This window comes from Lonchura striata, chromosome 3, assembly GCF_050655825.1.
Source record: "Lonchura striata isolate lonStrDom1 chromosome 3, ASM5065582v1, whole genome shotgun sequence".
NCBI classification, from domain to species: Eukaryota; Metazoa; Chordata; class Aves; order Passeriformes; family Estrildidae; genus Lonchura; species Lonchura striata.
This window is the reverse complement of record NC_140705.1, coordinates 9691642-9712715: the sequence shown is the minus strand read 5'-3', so window position 1 is coordinate 9712715 and position 21074 is coordinate 9691642. Positions and strand designations below refer to the sequence as shown.

Genomic DNA, 21074 nt, shown 5'->3' with positions numbered 1-21074 from the left:
TGGGGTCAGCCTTGGCTCATGGTTCAGGGAACAGACAGATCTTCCAGCTCCCTGACACTCAAAAATCAACCATTTTCCTTGAATTCACTGGGCTTTGGATCAACACATGGAAAGTTTTTTTTTAAGACAATGGGAGTATTTGCAGTCTGCAAGATGAGACCTTCAGTCTCTTCTCCGAGATTCCCCACAAAGTGCAGAACTTTGAATGCTCTGCAACAAAAATGAGAAAGCCCAGGAATGCCAGGTACAGTGCAGGGATCCCTGTTAATGTGTGCTACTTCCACTCCTTTAAAACAGGAACTTTCAAAGTGCAGAGAAGGCAAATGGGCTAACTAAAAAATAAGTCTATTTTCAGCCACAAAAAGAAAGACTTTTATGAAATGAACTTTATACCATTTCTATTTAAATGGCACAGAGTAATTTTACAGAAATCTAGGACCTCTGTCCTAGAAAACTCCATTCTTTGAGGAAAATCTCTTCCAGTGCAAAGTGCTAAAATCATTCTTCCAGAAAAAATACAGGGATGATACAGAAAAATGTAGAGAAGGAAAGGAATACAGTAGAATATGTTATCCTGATTAACTACTTTCTCACAGAGTCTATCTCAATAGAAATTTATTAAATGTGACAGTTTTCTGGCTCATAAGCCATCTGGAATCGTCTGACCATGGTCACTCTATTAAATTATCTCAGCCTCCAAAACATGGTGACCACAGGGTGACCATATCAGAACTCCAATTAGAACAGTTCCGGGCCTGTGCCAACCCTTGAACCATGACTGGGAAAATGCCATTGGTCCAGGAAAGAACTTTACAGAATCTATTTCAACAATAAATCCATACAGACAAGAAAGCTCAGTGTGAGAAAGGTCCCTGAAATGAATTAATTCACCTGTAGAGCAGTAGCTCCACCTTCTGAGGAATTTCTCTTATGTTACAGTCCAGTGGATGAAATGGTGGAGCCATAATTTTGCTGACTCCTCTCTGTTCCATTTTGAAGCCATGGAAGATTGAGCCTGCAGAATCCCATGATAATATCTGACACCCCACCTGTGTGATCAGAACCCAGGCCCCCACACCTCATGCCCAGCCAGAACACAGACTGCTTCTCCTCCAGCAAGGAAAGCAAACCAGATGGTTCATCTGATAGTGATGAATGGTACATCTACAAAGGTGTGGATCAACACATTTTAAGAATCAGTGACCCCTTTAATGTAATGACACTCACAAAAAAGCAGAATCAAGCCTGAAATTCTTGTTTTGCACAAATGTAACTGGGTGTAACATCTCGTGCATGTGGGATTCCTTTGAAAACTGAGGATTAAACAGTTACCTTCTTTAAATTTTGTTTTATGGTTGTACTGTCTCTCTCCACCACTTTCATCATTTCTTGGCTTGCCATGTATAAGATGTTGGCTGCAGAAAAAGAAACAGGCCATAATGTAAATACATAGCAAAACTGTTAAAAATAACAATGCAGACACAGCTCTGCAAAAAAGCAGAGCAACTAGAGCAGTCATCGTCTTGACAATTCCATAGAAAAGAATGCCACTGACAGAAAGAGCAGTTTATCTCACTTAATCAAGTAATTAAAAAGGCATACGGACTGAATTAACTCACTTCCTATTAATTAATTCCATAATGAATAGAAAAGGAAAGGATTTTTCAATTGTTTATCTATCTGCAGACTTCTAGATCAGCCCATGATGATGACTTTCTCTCTCCTGACCTGAGAAACAACTCTAATGACTAGCTTGCACTACTTTAGAAAGGCAAAGGTCAGTATGAAAATCCCCTATGAAGGGTTTTTAAGACTGGGCTTTAAACACAAAACATACATTACAAGGCATTATTAATCAGTAGATGATTAAATTATTGACATCTCATTATGCAAGTCATTCAAACATTCAACACAAAAAATAATAAAAACAATGGCAACTACAAATATATGGTTGTCCTGCATAAAACTGATGGTACCTGCCCAGTTAGGACTGGACTGGACACCAAATGTCTAGGCCTTAGCTCTCTGGAAAGTAAAGTGTTAAAAACACCTTAGTGCAATTTATTTTGAGTTGACCTGCCAGATACTATCTCAGGGACATAAATTACTGAGTCTAACATTTGGACACCTAATTAATTTTATGAAGTCTTGAGTTCAGGCATGTCCCTTGTATGTTAGACAGCAATGGGAACTAAACACTTCTGAAAAGTGGATTGGTTTTTCTGGATGCCTAAATATTCACCAATTTAAACATTATGACATAGAAGGATCACACTGTCCATCTAGCCTGACTTCTTGTACAACAAAACCTACAGAATCTCAATGTACAATCCAAAACCTGGCTTTGAACAAGCACTGTAGATTATGAATTCTTCTCCTAGAAAAAACCTTGTATTCAACTGCAGAATCAGGAGCTGCTCCATGCATTATGTTTCCAGAATATGAGAGGATCTTCAAAGAGTGTTTTAATAAGGGCTATCAATTTCTGTCATAATCATCTTCTATACTAAAGAAATGTGAAGCTAGCCAAGGAATTAGCACTTCTTTTATCTCTTTTTTGGACCAGTTAGCTTACTGGGCTAATAAAATGGCCAAGCCTCTCCTGACCTCTGATCACAGAGCTATTCATAACCTATATGTGGGAATAAATGACTATATGCCACTTTCTCAACAGTTTGTAAAACCAATGTGGATAAGTTATCCAAAAGCATTTCAATTTCTAGGTCTCAGAATAACTGGAAGTATTTTAAGATACTAAATCTTCTCCTGAAAAACAGGAGAAAATTGAAAGATTTTGATAATTTTTAAAATTTGAACCAATGAAGTTTTGTGCACAAGTAGTTAATGACAATGTTGGATCTGATGCTGCTTTGAGACAGGAGTAAAACATTCTCACACTGTGAGATAGGGGAGGAAATGGCAATCACATAGGTCTTTGGTGGTGACCAAAACATGGAGCTGGCTGAATTCCACCAGTGCTCTAAGGAAACAGAACGCCACTGGAGAGATGAGTGATATCACTGAAGATCAAATGTTAATAGACAAAGCCAGTGCTCTCAAATGAATAAAAAAAATCCTAGAAAGTAATATCTACTTCTGAGCCAGTCAAAGCAAATGCAATTGAGTTATTGGCCCACAGAACTCTGCCTTCCTTAATTAAACATTGAATGCAGCTCATGCAAGTTCTTCCTTTCCTTGACAAGATGAAAGGATTGTCATAGAAAATCCAACAAATTTGCTGGTCCCATCCTACTTTGCTGGGAAAAGTGGTCTCTGTGCAGTTTCATGTCTAACAACCCAGTCATCCAATCCTGTGGTGCGGCAGGCAAAATCAGTGCATCTACAGCATTGTGGAGTTCATATCCTGACACTGGTTGTTGCCTTCTCAATTCAGCTCCAAACTGATGAAATGCACACCTTGTTTTTAGAAAGATGCACATCTTCAAATGCATCTTCAAAAATCATCTAGGAAAAACTTAACTAAGAGATAGGAAAGAACACTGGAACAAGTCCAGAAGAGGGTCAGTAAATTGACCACAGGGCTGGAGCACCTCTTCTGTGAAGACAGGCTGACAGAGTTGGGGCTGTTCAGCCTGGATGAGAGAAGGATTTGGGGAAGATTTATAGCACTTTCCAGTATCCAAAGGGACTGCAACAGAGACAGAGAAGGAATTCTCACAAGGGCATGGACTAATAGGATAAAGGGGGGATGGCCTTTAGCTCAAGGACGGCAGGTTTAAATTGGATATTAGGAAGAAATTCTTTACTGTGAGGGTGGTGAGGCACTGGCACAGGTTGCTTCAGAAGCTGTAGATGCCCCATCTGTGGAAGTGTTCAAGGCCAGGTTGGATGGGGCTTTGAACAACCATGTGTAGTGAAAGGTGTCCCTACCCATGGCAGGGGAGTTAAAACTAGATGATCTTTAAGGTCCTTTCCAATCCAAACCATTCTGTCAGACCACAATGAGGAATTTTGTAAGTATATAATTAATTTCTGATTGAGATCTGTTTCTAATGTGGCAACTCTATGACTTTAGTGCTCAGAACTATTACCAGAACTGAAGCTGTTTGCCAAAAGCCCTGCTCTGTATCAGGAGTCAGGATATGGAGAGCAGCCCTTGCTACTTTAAGTGCTGGTGATTCAGGTGACCAAGGTGGCTCACTGGATTTAGAGGATTTCTCAAAGCACTAAGTGCAAGAACCTGGATTTGGCAGGATATCTGTGGCAACAGGACTTGTACCAAACACCCTATATTAGGATCTCAGTATGTCAAGACTTCTACCTTCCAGCCTAGAATGCAGTTGTTAGCAAGCCACAGTGGCCAGCACACAGGCACAGAGCTTCTGCATTACCCTGCAGTACCTGCAGTGGATGGAGACCAGGGATGACAAACACCAGTGGCCCTCAGTGCAGAACCTGACAGATTCAACACTACTGGGATGCTGCAGGCAGCTCTCCACCTAGTTCAGTCATACAGTGGGAACAGTAAGTACTGTCCTGCTCCCCTTCTCCCATCTTCCTTGCTCCTCTGTCCTACCTCCTGTTCTCTGCTCATACTTCTGGGTAGCTTGTGTGTTCTTTTCAGTAAATAATAGGAATTGAAGTGGAATTCACAGATGTAGTAAACTGAGATTAGTCACAGAGATAGTAAAACTGTAAGACAGCAAAGGCAGTAAGGGCAGTACTTCAAAAGGAAATGTCTCTGAAGGTTTGGGCAACGTGCAAGAAAGGGAACCAGGAAGGCAGGATTAAGCTAAACCGGATGAACAGCAAGGTTCAAGAGTCTATTTCAACCAAACAGGGATACTTCAAATTTTGGAAACATGATCCTAGGGAAACCAATAAACAGGAACTTAAACTTCAGCAGGCGTTAAGTAAGAGGAAATTGCAAAGAGCAGAAGTAGGTTTCCAAGGACAAACGTTAAAGGATTTAAAAATAAACAATAAAATATTCCTTAGGTATATCAGAAAAAATAGGCCTACAACAGAAATTGTATAGGCTAAGGGAGCAGCTAAAGAAGATAATGATGCTGTTTGGAAGATAAATTACTTTCCTTGATGGCATCCAACCTTCTTGTTCAATACATTCAGGAGGTTTTTGCTTTCTATATTCTTTTTCTGGTGATAATTTCTCTTTGAGTAGAGAGCTATCGAGAAGTACCAACAGTGGAGAGAGAACAAAGAATACATCAGAGATAGAAGGTATATTTAGGGTTTGAAAGAACTCTAAATAGAGAATTGCTGACTTAATAACAATCTTGCTACACAAGAATCACCTTGTCCTATGGCTTTGGGAGTGGAAAATACTATCTAATTGCTACTGATTTTACAAAGGAAAGTAGGATTTTACTGATCTTTAAAATCTTCAGTATGCATAACCAGATGACAAAAATTACAGATCTTTAAAAAACTCTCATATATGACACAACAAACTTTGGCTGGAATTAAACATCTATAAAATTAAAGGCTGTAATATGATAAAGAGTTTGGAAGCAAATAAAAAAAACCAGGCTTAGATAGTCATAACAATAAAGAAGATCTACAGTCAAAACAATTTAAAAAAAGTTATAATAATAAAATTTAAATAAATCTTAATAAATTAATACAATTTGAAATTTTGTTTTAAAACCTCTAAATAATTACTGAACACACCTGGCAAATTAATCATTTCTTCTATGGATTAAATAACTTCTCAAGATGACTCTATTTTCAGTGATAAAATCTTTAGACCTTAATCTGAATGAAATTACTAAATTGAGGTGGAATGAATCCTGGCCAAAGATTCTAGTCCAGGTTGATATTAAAACAAATGGGTACTGAGTTCTTAATGATCTGGTAAACAGATAAGTACTTTACTGACAGCATTTACACAGGACACGATGTTAGTCAGTTTGTGAGGAACAGGAGATGAGAATGAGACATATCCAATGAGAAGAGAGAAAAATATCAATGCACTCATGAAGTTCAAATTAAAGAAATCAAGATACATGCAGAAAAAAGATAATATGTTTTCCATTACAAGCTTACAATCAATGCAAAGAACGTAATCGGAATCCAGAGATCCCCCAAGATGACTGGTGCTCACTCTCTGTTAACTCAAAAGTCCAGACCACATAACAAGTTTCTTAAAAGATGATGCAGAATTCTGCAGTACCACTACAGATCACACCATGTGACCACACCTGAAGAACCATTTATTCTGTATTCTGTCAGTCACAACCCCTGAGGAACACTGCAAAACTGAGAATGGTAGGGAAAACATCAAAGAAGCACAATTAAAGATCTGTTGCCTTCACGCTTGTGATACTTCATGACACTCTGGTTTTCTTAGAGCACAAAACATTTAAATACAAAACAATAAAAGGAAATACTTTTTAATGTCACATGCAATTAATTATGAACCTTGCTGCCACAGGAAACTGATCTGCACACATATTTGACGCATTCACTTTAAGTGTGTTGCCCTGAGCTTCTTTAATTGTAAACATAGTTAATAAAATAAATTTTAGGGCAAAACTCTACAAAGGCCAGATACCTCATACTTACATCAACCTCACCTTTTAGGTACCATTCTCTACATCTGCTACTACTCTTTTCTGGTTTCCTGTGGATATGACCAGTGTCTCATCTCGAATTTTACTGATACAGAATTTCAGCTCATGTCAGTGTGTCTCTCTTTCAACAGCAGAGCTGCAGCTCTTTCAGCCCTTGTAGCTCTTCATATGTATGAGAATCATGCCTCATTTTACAACACAACCCACATGAACTTGTGGCCCACAACAGACCCATGATATTTTCTTGCGGAACTACTCCTTAACCAGTAATTTACCATCCTTGCAAGAAATTTACACAGAACAATTTGGCTCTCTAAGGAATGACAGCATTCTCTTCTCCTTGCCTCCCAGTCTTGTCTTAGCTTATGAAGGTCACATTGATCCTGTCCCTCTGCAGCACATCTGCAGTATATTCTAGCATGGTGCTTTCTGTAACCTCAGCAAACACACACACTGTTCTCTGCTATGTAGATGTATCCCTAACAGCTACTGAATACCAAAGGAATGAAGATAAGACTGTTACAAAATCCTACTAGATACATCTTTCCAGTTTCAAAAATCTTCCTGAATCCCATTTTTCAGACAGTTATACATCTGTCTAGTAGGTGCTTCAGGTACTACATATTTCCCAAACTTTGTTAGAATGTAATGGGAGACACTGTAAACATTTTTATTATGATCAAAATATCCTAAATCCATTGCTCCCCTCTAAACCACATTACTGTAAGATGTTTAATATCTGGGGAAAGCTATATTTAAAGATATACTATAATAAAACAGGAACAGTAACCTCTCTTGCTGCTATGGAATGTCAATCTGGGCTTCTTCAAAAAAGCTATTTTTCTCAAATGCTAAGTCACAAGTTCAGGGAGAAATCTCTCTGCTATTTCCTTATACTATGCTAACCTTGGCATTTTTTGAATATTTAGTTTTCCTTTTCAAAAAAACTTGTTCTATTTCCTTATTTCATGAATACCAAGCGGCTTTTTCTAAGGAAATAACTCAGAACTTCTTTTGTGTGCAATTAGAAAGCCATCTCAAAAGGCTCTCAAGGACTGTTATTTTGAGCTTTTCAGCAGCTCTGAAAATCAGGTTGTGAACTGGGCACAACCAGATGCTGACACTTAAAAAATGAATAGCATCTGAAATCTTTCACTAGGTTTGGAGAAGAAGGTTGTCCTGTGAGATCACCTGCCCAGTGTTTGCTACCTGGTGTTACAGTCTCTGGAAAGATTTCCAACCTGTGCCAATGCTTGCTTTAGCAGGAAATCTCTAGAATCCCAGAATCATTACCAAAAGTCCTGGAAAAAATATTTATTGGGTTTTATTGTCATGATTTCAAGTAGAATATAAAACGCAATGTAGAGCCCACACGCTTATCTTCCTGTGTGAAGCTGTTTCACCCAAACCTGCATAACCAGACACTGCAAAAAAATAAAACACATCCAGCAACCTGCAGGACTGAGGCTCAAAATGCAAACATAGGAAATGCACTTAATGGGCTGTGTGGAAGCTCTGCTGGAGCTGTGACCTCAGTGTCCATGCTGGGCTAGGTGAGTGTGTAGCTTCAATGTGTTTGGCATCCACCACTGTCACTGAAGAGAGAAATGTCCAGGGTTCAGTAAAGGTAAAAGAAGACTGAAATTAGTATTCTGAAAAATCATCAATACTGAAAGATAAGGCCACGGGATGAAAGGTCAAGAAGCCTGGAATTTTTCTGAACTATCATTGAAATCCTCTGAGACCCTGTGCAAATTAAAAAATCTCTATGTCTCAGTTTTCTCATTTTAAAAACACACTTCAGGCTGCATGACAATGAAATGTGTTTTGTAGACAGTCTTAAAAATACTTGCAAGTGAAAAATGTGTAAAAATGTCTATAAATTAGTCCTTGAAAAATATATTTCTTTATCAATAATAAAATTTACAGAGCCAAATTCATCATGTTCCCTTAGAATTGCTCACCACTACTGTGAACGTTGCTTTTTACAGTGATCAAATAACAAAATCTTCACAGTTATCTGATGAAGAAAACCTCAAAATCAGAGCCAAAGGTTACTCTGAAAGCACCCAAAGTCAAAACATGCCTCTGTGAGAAAACTGTGCTTGTTGAACTTAAAATCTTTCTCTGAACTGGCTTAGTGAAGCCAACACCAAAGGCTTGGAGGACCTAATACTGCACCTACACATTCTGCAGAGGATGTGCTGCCTCTGCTTTTAGCAGGAATGTTTGAAGTGACAGTGTTAAATATTTGAAGGATGAGAACTGTCCTGTAGCTTGAAATCTGTGTGTCTTCTACCAGTCCCTGACTGATATTTGGTTCAACTGAAATAAGCTGATCCTGCCATAAAATGAAGGTGCACTCAGTGGTTGCCTGAGCTTTCTGAAAAGTTGTGCACTTGTAGAGCTTTTTCCGAAAAGCAAGGAGGGACTGAAGGAGGGACTTCACCAGTGATAAACCATGAGAACATTCAGTGTCTGAAGAACCACAGCACAGCTTTGAGGGGATGTGTAAATGAGATGAACACCACTTACATCAGCTTTTTTGGTAACCTGGATATTCAGACCCTGAAATGAGAAGGGTGTTCTCACAGACATGAGTGGGAGTGCTCCACAGCTCCAGTCACAACACACACAGTGGCTTGAAAGCTCTTTACTGGGCAAGGATGGTGTGCAGCATCAAGGCTGGAGTTAAATCCTAAATCCTGTCTCAAAGGGATGTGACTTATGAAGCGATCTCTCTACCTGCTGAGGATACATAAACTGCAGCTCTCTCCTGAAAAGAGTTTAGAAGAAAGAAACAACAATTATTTTTTCTTATCCTTTGCATGGAAGGCAAAAGTCCAGTGTCCCTGCAATCTCAACTCCTATCTAGGAAACAGGCTCCTAACAATTTGGCTTTGAACCAGTCAAGGATTTCTAGGAAAAGAAATATAGAAGCTCTTTAGCTTTTCCTGTAAACATCTTTTTGCTTATTCAGTACATTGATCTGGTTTAACAGTCTAAAGCAAATTTGAGTGGGCTTTGTCCTTAATTTTCATGGCATAATCCCATTCCTTCAAATCTATACTTTTGCATATACTGGACTGATGCATGATGAATCAGCCTGAGTCAGTGGGATAATCTAAAGCATGGAAAGTGAAGCTTATAACATAAATTTTTCCAGTATCACGGCCTTTGTAAATATACCTTCATATGGGTTTATTTCTAACAAAACAAACAAAAAAATGTGGTTGCAAACCTACAGAAACTGGCCAAGGTACCTGGTGACAGCTGGAGAACCCCAAAGTGTTTTTATTATGTTCTATTCCATCTCAGGTTGCTGATATCCCTTGTAATTCATAGCCAGGTCACCAAGATTTAATAACAACAACAACAACAACAACAAAAAAAGCTAGTGTTAATTAACCATCATAAATAATTAGGCCTAAGAGCTTAAAAGGAATCAAAGTTTAAACAGACAAATACCATGTTTATTGTACTTTTAACCTTCTTAAAATGCTGTAACTTTTCATAAGCAGATCTTTTATATACACAGATTTCCTTGAAAATGGAAGCTCCTCATTTATTCCCAGGTCAGGCTTATGAAATTTACTGCCAACTTAGCTTCTCCCCATGATCCTGCCAGTGACCTTTTTCCTGCCCTCGTAGGATCATTCCCTCTCCATGGATTAAAGGTGATTAAGGATCAGTGTCAGTTCAGTCTCACACACTTGCTAAGTGGAGACGACAAACTGTGCCAAAATGTGTTTGATTTATTTGTGGGGGTTTTGTGATAGAGGAACCCTGATTGGACTCAAATCAAGGATCCAGAAAAGAATAGAGTGCTTTATATCATTGGTAGCTCTTTAACCCAATGTGTCACAGCAAGGACTTAATATCCTTCAGCTAAATTATTAGTTTTCACAAACAATAATGACTGAAATCAATCAAGCTTTTCAATGCTTTGGGTTATTTAATCTCCAATTCAAGCAGCCAGTTGTTAGATGGATACCTATATCTACTGAGCTAAACTTCAAACACATTGATACAGCCACAGTGCAGCCAAGCAAATCATGTGTGAAATAGAAAACTTCCTGATTTTTAAGAAATGTATGCCTAGCATTATTATTATTGTTTTCTAAAGATTTCAGAACAATAGTCAAAACCAATTTCTTGTCCCTTGCCTCTCTGGGTATCAAGAGATCTATGCTAGAACGTGGGAAGTTGTGCATATTTCAGGGAAGAAACAGATTTCTTACTCAGGATAGATAAACTTCATACTTGATTGTTGAAGCAATACAGAGATTTCCTGTACTTGGACAGAAATACGTGTTTTTCCTTAAGTCTTTATAATTCTTGCTTGATTATTGAATATCCAAAGATTTGCCTGCTTATTTGCAAGAAAAATATTAGATTAGGGCTAATTAATCATAAACTCACACTAAAAACTGAGGGGTCACACTGTGCTGTCTGAGAAAATTTGAGGTGATCTGGAACTATACCTTTATGGAAAGAATTCTTGAAATAAATTACTTTGAAAAAAATTACATGGTGCACATATCCATAAATTACAAAAGGTTGTGTATTTCTGACTTAATCCTGATAAACTTACAGAGATATACATGCACTATATTAATTTAAAAATAGCTCTGTGTTGCAGTGCTGTGACAAGAGCCCATTCTGTGTGGCTTGCTCTGTAGCCTATATATTAATTATATAAAAATGATACTGTGTTCTTTGCTGGGGTAAAGAAATTAATTTACTGTGATAGAAAGAATAGACAGAAAGAGATACCATACTAATGAAACAAGGGACAATAACAAAGGAAAAAATCCTTTTCAACTTCATTGGCTAGTAAGTTTCAGGAAATCATCAAAATAGTTCCTTTTCCAACAAAAATGAGTGGTTGTGAAGATAGCTCCAATCTAGACAATTTAATGGATGCACACACACATTCTTTAACAGCTTGTTCATCAGACAAACAAGACTACAAAGGGTTACCCGAGCTCACTTCATTTCCCTACTGCTGCTGGCTTTAGATAATGTTGACTCTATCAACAAGATTGTGGCTGTAGGTGTAAATTTATTAAGTTCCACACATCAAAATATTGTTCTATTTTTTAAGTTAGTAGAAGCTATGCTCTGCAATGGATACAGGGAGAAGCACAAAGCCAAATTTGTACTTCAAGGTCCAAACAGTACGATTTCAGCAGCATCAACCTTGGAAGAACATACTGTAGCAGTTTCTAGAGTGGACAAATTCAGAGGAAAAGAAGAGCATGGCCCAGCCTCCATGATACTTCTCAAATGCAAATCTGGTGCCACTACTCAGATCAACCAACCCCTCAAGCAGATGAATACAGAGAGTGCAGACACCTTACACTGGTTTGTAAAGGTCACGCATACTAAGATAATGTCTTTTTTTCACTAAGAAATTAATAAAGAACTGAAGGGGTTTGTAAGAGATCAGTGATCCCCTTGTGACTGTGGTGCAGGCTGTGGGTATTCTCAGTATTTCTGTAAGGTGTTCTGAGACCAGCACAACAAGTTTTATGACCCTTTCTGGCCATGATCACCCACCCACTACTTCTGGCTTCCTTGATTCTGTTCCTCATCTATAGAGAAGCTATGCTTTACACACTTTAAAATAAATTCTTATGTATTCCGTTAGCTTTATTTTTCCAGGCTGAATGTCACTCAGTTAATTCATCTATTCCTCAGTAAAACAATATTTTGCAGCTGGTCTCTGTCCTCCCTTGTGTTTGAGGCTGTCTTTTAATGAAAAACAGCTCACTATTGATTAAAAGCCACAAACCTGATGTGCAACCAAGCCCAGAAGAGAACTTTTGAGTTATTAAAAAATATTTTGCAAATAATTTGTAATATAAAGGAATATTAAGAAGTAGAACAACGTGTGAATGGAAAGCAATTTTACACCAATCCATTACAGCAAGAACATCTCAAGGCCAAGAAATTAACAAAAGAGGACAAAGACATTAGAAGTCAAGAAACATTTAGAATTCTCTTAACAAACTATAATTTAAAGCTACATACTGTAACTACAAAAGCCTCAGGTGTTTAAGACTTTACCTCAAAGAACAATATCTTTACTAACTGGCAGACTTTTCTACTGCAGAATTTTTTCCCATTTTTTGGAAGCATTTTGTTCTGACTATTGGAAATGAGAGACCAGGCAAGATTGACTTTGGACCTCTTTTCCACCTTTTATTTCCTGTGTAAGTCAATAGTATATCTCAGTATGATGGTGTTTATAGTCATCCAATTTTAAGCTGATTTTTCAGCAATATTTGTCACTATTTCTTAAAAAAATCAACATTCTTGTTTACTGTATTATTACAAGCACTGAACATCAATTCTACTAGACTTGATATAAAAAATTTAAGAGTGGCTACAATTTACTTTGTTATTCCACATTTCTTACATAGAAGTCTGCGCAAAGCTCTTTATTGGTTTGCCCTTCTCTGACATTAAAACCTTACAGGTTTGTTCTTAAACCCAGTGCATAGTTCTCCCAGACATGGCTTGATGGTTTTGAAAATGATGGTGCCTTTCATTGTACCTTCATCAAGTACTCACCAGTTAAGAGAAAAATCTACTAAACTGTTCCATAAATACTAGGCACATATTTCCATACTGGCTTGCTTTTGATAGTCCTTTGTTCCTTCACTGATCAATAGCTTTGTAAAAAGCCTTTCCTAGTCTATCTTACCCCTCTGCAAACACAAAATGCATTTTCTCAGCTTCTGCTTTGACAATTGTGAAGTCAAACTTAAACAGTCTGTTTTCAACAAACAAACTGTTGTTGCTTTTGCAGGTACAAATGTAGGCTGTATCTGCACCAGTGTACGAAGTGGAGCCAAAAACTATTCCGAGGCCCTGAGGCCAAGTGGAATAGAATGGCTTGTTTCCACAGAATTAGATTCTTCCCCTACCCAAACTGCTTATGGGAACGATGCATGGCAGTGCAAACTCAACTGAGCCTGAATAGTTGGAGAATGTTAACTGGAGAAGGCTAAAACCATACCAGAATTTAGTCACATTTTATGAACTTTCAGATTGCTTTAAACTAATGTCTGACATTAAGCTTGCTTTGCCTATATTTGTGTTTCCTCAGTCATTCTATGTTGCACCTGTTCACCTGTTTTGCTTGGTTCTTCTATGATAAACTGTCCCTCATTAAGTGTTCTGAAATTCTCAATGCTACTCTTATATATTTAATCAGCATTACAGGGCTGGAAGTGATCTCCATTGGTGTCTTTTTCTTAAGCTGACTCAATGGTACTGTGTTATTTTCCACAGGTACTTATGCATCCTGTCATTAGGAAACACACATGATGAAAGTTTCATTTTATCTTCATAGGAAATCCCATCTAGAATTCTGCTCATATCATTAACTCAAATCTCATCTGAATCACTTTTGTTGCAATGTACTCCATTATATATTACCTCATCTACCATGGACATGTAAGTTAAATTACTACCCTGCACTTGAAAACTCTTTCTATATTCTTCAGTTGTCTCCTGTTCAGTCTAAACAACTCTATTTTGTACCTCTCATAGGAGTCACCCGATTAAATGTGGATGTCTAAAGCTTAATTCTTCTTTCTTCACAGTCGGATGAAAGTACATGGTTCATGTCATCCTTAAGAACTGACCGAGATAGATTAGAGAAGTGTTACCTATTTCTCCACTGACTATGGCAGGATTTTAAGGGGATTAGTGAATGAATAGAGCTTTATGTTGTAAACATGTTAAATATTTCTGTTCTAGCACAGGTCTTGCCCTTTTGTGAAAATACAAAGCCAATCTGCCTCATCTTCAATCTGCCATATAATATCTGCCAATTGCTTTTTCTGCTCTATTACATATATATTACATATATATATATATAAAAATATCTATGTAAAGCAATGCTCTGTGAGAAGTAGCTGAACAGTGTATGTTGTGGATTCCCTCCTCTACAACCATCAAGCATATTACATGCTGCACTTGAGACAGCTCCAAATTTTTTTAGAAGTCCCTTAAATCCATCTGTCATGCTCTGGTGGACATAATATTCAACAGGTCTCTTGTCTTTAATATATGGAGGCAAAGGCAAGCACATCCATCCTCCTGCTCTTCTTTCCCAAGAGTGTTGGGTCCCTTCATATTGATATTCCAGCACTGACAGTTCTCTCACCTGTGTCTGTTAAGACAATTAACTAATAATTTTTATGGTTTTTAAAGGTTTGCAGTGTGATTTTATTTTCCATACTTTAGAAATTTACATGACCTGCACATCACCTGCCACATCTACCACCATCCAGTAGTCCTTTTGTCCCTTATGATTTTCTTTCTCCACCATAATTTCACATCATTCATGAGCACAAATTTGCTCATAGTGATATAAGAGGGATTTTTTAATCTTTTCCGTTGAATTCATCATCAAGCGTCCTTTGCTAAATGTTTCAATGCTAATCACCTTTTCATGGCTAAGGAAGCCAAAGCTCCCATGATACTGGTCTGATTGAAAGTGCTCCAACCTCTGTGCATACTTGAAAATATTCTTTTGAGGAAGCAGAGTGATTTTAATAGCCAAGTTTTATGCCCTGTGAAAAACTTGCAACCTCATTACCCTGTCATTAGTCTCTCACTCTCTACAGTTTGTTTCCATACATCTTTCTTTCCTATATTGACACTGCAGCTTCCCAGGAGACTTCTGATGCTCTGCCTTACAAAACTGTCATTCACTGTCAGGTTTTTTTCACAGAATGAATCTGCTATTTCACCATTTGCCATTTAATTTCTATTACTGCTATTACATCACACTGTTATTTGTGTTGGCTAAGGACCATGCAGAGACTGGGGACATCTTCTGTCAGGTGCTGGCAGTACTGACATGGAAAAGCCTGAAGTGATGCTTTCTTCTATCACACAAGAGACTTCCACAAAACCTCCACAAATTCTTAGTCTCTTTCTTACAGAACATTTCCTTGATGCATCCCTTAGCAAATCTGGCTCACAGCAGGATAATTTCACAATAATCTATTATTACAAAATGCTTCAGAAATATTTTTAAATATGCAAAATGACAACTTTAAATTCCCACTCCTGTCCTCTGTAAAGGTAAATTGGACAATACAAAATTAAATTGATAATTTGCCAGTAATTGTAGCCAAAAGAAAGAGTCCCAAGTGCCTGACTGGATCTCTTCTTTTTTGCGTCTAAGAAAGAGTTATACTGCATGGGAGTGCTGACAGTCTCACTCTAGTTGGCTTCAGCAGCTCAGAGGCTAGTTAGGCTATCAGGAAAAATAACATTTCTGTTCCACAGATTTTACAGTTTATTTCTAAGTTGTTACTGCTGAGCATCGAGTTGCAGATATGCACACAGAGTTTTGCTTGTCCTTTCAAGGGACTACACACAGAGGGTACAAGAATAAAATAATTTTACTTCAATTGAATGATTATTGCCAAAGACTCTCCCATTAACAGAGTTGGGACTGTTCAGATTGGAGAAGCAAAGGCTCTGGGAGACCTTATGGCACCTTCCAATACCTAATGGAGCTATAAGAGAGCTGAGAGGGACTTTTACAAGGACATGGAGTAATAGGACAAGATGGAATGGCTTTAAATTGACAGAGAGCAAGTTTAGATTACATATTAGGAACAAATTTATTACCATGAGGGTGGTGAGACACTGGAATGGCTTGCCCAGGGAAGCTATGCGTGGCCCATCCCTGGAAGTATTCAAGGACAGGTTGGATGGGGCTTTGAGCAGCCTTTTCTAGTGGAAAGTACCCATGCCCATGGCAGGGGGGTTGGAACTGGATCATCTTTAAGGTCCTTTCCAAAATAAACCATTTTGTGAGTCTGTGATTTTCATGTGCTGCATAGTTCATCTGAACCTTGACATGCTGCAATACAACTCTTCAAAAAGTTCTTTAAAGCAAAGTTGCCTAAATTGCAAAGTTAAGAATAAATGCTATATTTGTATCAAAATGACCTGCAAAGAGTTTACTGAATTTTTGAAAATAATTTTACTTCAAAAAATATACTACTATCTGATCATATTTTTTGTCTTACTGTAAGGTTCTTCAGTGAAGTGTAACATTAGCTTCATTTCCAGTTTATCCTTTGCTCTTGAGGAAGAAATCCCTGTCATTACTCTGAAGGAGTCAGAAAACAGTGGTAAGAAATAATAATACCAAACAGCACTGTAATTTCCTATGAGGAAAACATATTTTCTACCAGTAATTATTGCCAACAGCAATCTTGGAAATATCGTATAACTTATTGTTTAAAACATCAAACAGAAGGAACTGCTTTGTATCAAGGATGACTAATGCAGGAACATGTGCTTCCACATATGCACAGACACATTAGATAAAATGTTGATGTTTAGAGGTTTACAAGATATAAACATTGACTTTGGGGTCTGCTTAAGTTTACACTTGAATTTAGAATTCAAACATAGCAGTTAATGTATAACCATGATGGACATGAATAGGCAGAAACAGCTGTAATTGTTATGGACAGGCTTCTCCAATCTGCTTGGTACTACAGTTGCAGAAGATCAGAACTATACAAGAAAATCAGTCAGCTGTGTTTGAGAAAGCAGAGTAGAGGCTAAAAGCAAAAGTAAAAAGTTATTCAACTATTATACCCAGGTGCTTTGCAAACAATAGATGCTTTGTTGGGGAGTGCGAAAAACACTCATTTACTTTGTGTGATGAAGCATGTGCAGATGAAGTGGCATGTGTGATGGAAAACTGAAATGTCCACAGGCTTAATCCTGCCTGAAGTTACTTTGGAACAACTCCCACCATCTTCAAACGACACAACTGTCCCTTAGGTAGAAAAATTCATCTCCAGCTTAAGCTCTTGCATACCGTGGCAGATGGCTGTGATGTTGGGATATCTGCCAGTGTCCAGACTTTGGTTATGGAAAGTGTGTGCTCTTATCCTGCAAGGGGGACACAGAAGGGTCTGCTGTAGATGGTGCTCATTCCATAAGGAATGGCCAGGATGGACACTGTCTGCAGCAATTCAGCATCTCCACCCTGTGGTTCCTGCCGGAGCTCTATGGGATTACCCTGCTTTGCTAGACAGTGGTCTAGCCTGAGAGTAGCTACTTGGAGGTCAGTTTAAGTGCCCTTCTGGACTGGGACCTGGTGCTGATTCTTTCTTGAGGAAGCCTCATGAAATTCAACATCAGGACCACTCATCCTTTAAAAAGGTGAACCTTCCTTCAACTGGAGTGGCTTTGATTCATAAGAAAGGTGGACTTTATACCACTTTGTACTTCATAAACATAATACACTACTTTTAAAGCTCACTTTAAATAGATCTGACCTTTGCACTAAGCAGCAAGCAATCTCTTGTGCCACTGGAAAAGCCAGCATTTCCTTCCCAGATCCATGAAGATTCTGTAGGAATTTTCTCCTTGTCAACATTGTCACATTAAAGAATTATTGAGCACTGGTGGACATCTTCATGACAAGAAGCAGCAGCAAATGGATTGCCATATTGTTTTAGCTGATCATAGGAATTAAATCCAAACCAGCATCCTCTTCAGTCGCATGGAATAACAGGTACTAAATTAACTACCTGCTTTGTACATGTAATATTCAGAAAAAAACTTATTCCAAGACACAAATGTCTGGAGTTTACCCATGGGTATGGATTTGGCACATGTTTAAGTAGTTTGCTGGTACTGCATGATGAAGGAGTTTGATGGATCATGCTAAATTTCTAACCAGTAAACACAAGTTATATCAGAACCATGAGTTCTACTTCAGATATTCCTTGGGGGAGTTTTGGCAGACATGTCTCATTCAAAAGGCATGAGCCTACTGCAGAAGGGAGTCCTTGCCCTGAATTCAGGGGGGTTTGTATTGGCCCAGGAAAAATGAAGTGCCAATTTGCAGATGACTGTCTGGCATAGTCTGACACAAAGCAACAGTAGCTGGTAGCACTTCACTGGCATACATTTATTTTCAACATCCTTTCTGCTTTGTTGATGTTACCTCTTCCTTTTTCATGCCATTTGCAACACATCATTAGAATCACTGCAAATCTGTAGGTGTAAATCATGTCCCTGGGGATGAAGCCTCACCAGGGGTGAATAAACAATCTTCCCTTCCCCAACCAAATCCCAACTGTGCCTCACATTTCATGGAAATGATCAGCGGTTCCACTATCAAAACATTCACGCCTTATGAGTAATATTTATGATGGTAGTTTTTAATGTTGGGTTTTCCCCCAAGAAGAAAGAGAGGAATAATTAACAGAAACAGACCAAATGAGAAATTTCCACATTATTACTATTATTTTCATAAGGCTTTCACAGGAAAGTAAAAGCTTTTGCAAGTAATAAAAGTCCTCATTAAACATCTTTCTTTCTTTTTGAAATGGGGTAAATTATGAAGCAGATTAACTTTAATAAATAAATAGGACTATAAATACATAAAAGTCATTACCTTCCTCCAGTAATTTAATATGAGCATCCTACTCTGAAATAAGGAAAAGTTTATTCACTCACAGAAAGAATAGAGCAGATGTGAGGTTTTTCCATCAGCTTAAGTGGTGCCTTGGTAAGGTGAGTTGTCCGACTACATTAAACAAACATTTTAGTCAGGCATCACACAGGAAAATAAACAGTAGCAAAGGAAACATGAAAATATTAAAGACTGTTATTCTTTGGTGCCTTTTCCTGCAAAGCAGGTGATAAAATATTACTGTGTTTCCACAGGTAAGGAAACACGCTCTTAAACACTTTACAGAAACACATATTACCATCATCACTTAAAATGTCAGAAGTGGATAGGACTCAACTGTGACAGCACACAAGAGGCTGCTGAGAAATGCTGCAAGACCAGAGGGTTTTGCACACTGGGCCAGGCTGCTGGGCTACCTAAAGCAGCCTTCTGGCAGAGCAAATTCAGAGAGACAAAAAATATCTTGCAGAAGACAGCTGTAGTTACCTCATTTCAGGACAGAGTTCTCTTGAAGCCTAATTAATCAGATGTTAGTGAAGAGGGAGAGACTATCTGTTGTATCAATTCTTTGACCCTTCTGTCCCACTGAGCATCAAAGAATGCATATTGGAAGAGAGGAGACCTGCTGAGCTCCACTGTTTTTGCCCACCTGTGATATACTGCACTATGCTGCACAGATGTAACATGGTTTAGTTCATGATGGAATTTATGTGCCATGTCAGTAATTTCTGTTCACCATGAAATTTTGTCTGGCTATCCATCATGTCTGAAATTCTATACATATTTAAATAAAAAACACCCTTTAAATGGTTTCTGCATTGCAGCCAGAAGTTATCTACAGTGTACATTTATCAGAAGAAATAAAGCAATCACTTTTTACTACCAAGGCTTGGATTTCCATCAGCCTGCAAAACCATATTGAAAATGTCCTGGTCTAGGTTCAAAGATCTGCACAGTTACCCAGTGCCCGGAGTGTAGGGAAAGCTTTCATTCTCCTGCCTACTATGATGGTAGGATGGTAAAGATGTAGGTGTGAGATTGCAAGGTGCTTCCTGAAATATCAGTTTCTGTCTCTCTTTTGAAATGCAGTAATGCACCAGTCTGTCTGGCCAGTGTGGTTTGGGAAAGCTCCTCATGACAACATACACATATATATATATATTTAAGTTAAACTAGCGGTAGGCAGTAGATCAACTAGCTGCCTTGGGATGCAGGTCTATGTAGGGTTCTGCTGCTGACCAGCTAAGTGATGCTGGCCAATAACTCATCCCTTGTCTTGAACACTGGGTGCTTTTCTGAACATGCTGGTACAGCATTTGAAATAATAAACCCTAGATGAGTACATAATGTGCATATCCTCCTTGGCTGTGCATGCCTCAATGGATAGGTTTTGTTCCATTCAGCATGGAAGGCAGAGCTCTTCTGATTTTGTTCCATTCAACAAAAACCAAAAGAACTATGCCTTCTGTGCTGAATTTACATCTGCTCATCGTAACTTCTGCTGCATTTTAATTTAAAAATCAGAGCAAGAAATAAAGGTAAACTAAATTTTAGATGTGCAATTATACAACTTTTTAAAATATTGTTTTCAGGAGCAAAACCTTTTATTTCACCTTTCCATGTGAAGATTTTTATCAAGTGCTTACCTAATACCTTAAGAACTGATTTTTATCTCTGAAAAATACAAGCAGAGTAGGTGGAGGTGTTACTGAGTTCCATGAACACAACATGCTGCACTGTTCTTACCCAAGTATTTTAGTTAGATGAGTATTTCTACAGCACTTCAGTCCCAGAAAAAGAATTCCAAAAAATTGCCCATCTTACTTGTCAGGAAACTGAGGTGAAAATGAAAAATGAGTTTTCAAAGAAGGCAGGAAATAAACAACAGGACTCTCATTAGAAATCAGGAACTGTAAATTCTACTCCAGACAAAGTATGAGATACCTGACTGTCCTAGCAACAAGGGTAAAAACTGCATAAAAAAATCTGGAACACATTGTTTTCTGGTATCTGAAGCAAAAAGAACAGTCAGTAGATTC

The 21074-nt window shown here is 38.1% G+C and overlaps 1 protein-coding gene across 2 annotated transcripts in view; it reads right to left on the bottom strand.

Moving 5' to 3' along the window:
- Positions 1-21074, bottom strand: part of LDAH (lipid droplet associated hydrolase) — a 114788-nt gene that overhangs the window by 14094 nt on the left and 79620 nt on the right. For both annotated transcript variants that reach the window (XM_021525335.3, XM_085574486.1), the window contains exon 6: positions 1333-1415. In XM_021525335.3, the coding sequence (XP_021381010.1) occupies positions 1333-1415 (83 nt within the window). The remainder of the gene's footprint in view (positions 1-1332; positions 1416-21074) is intronic.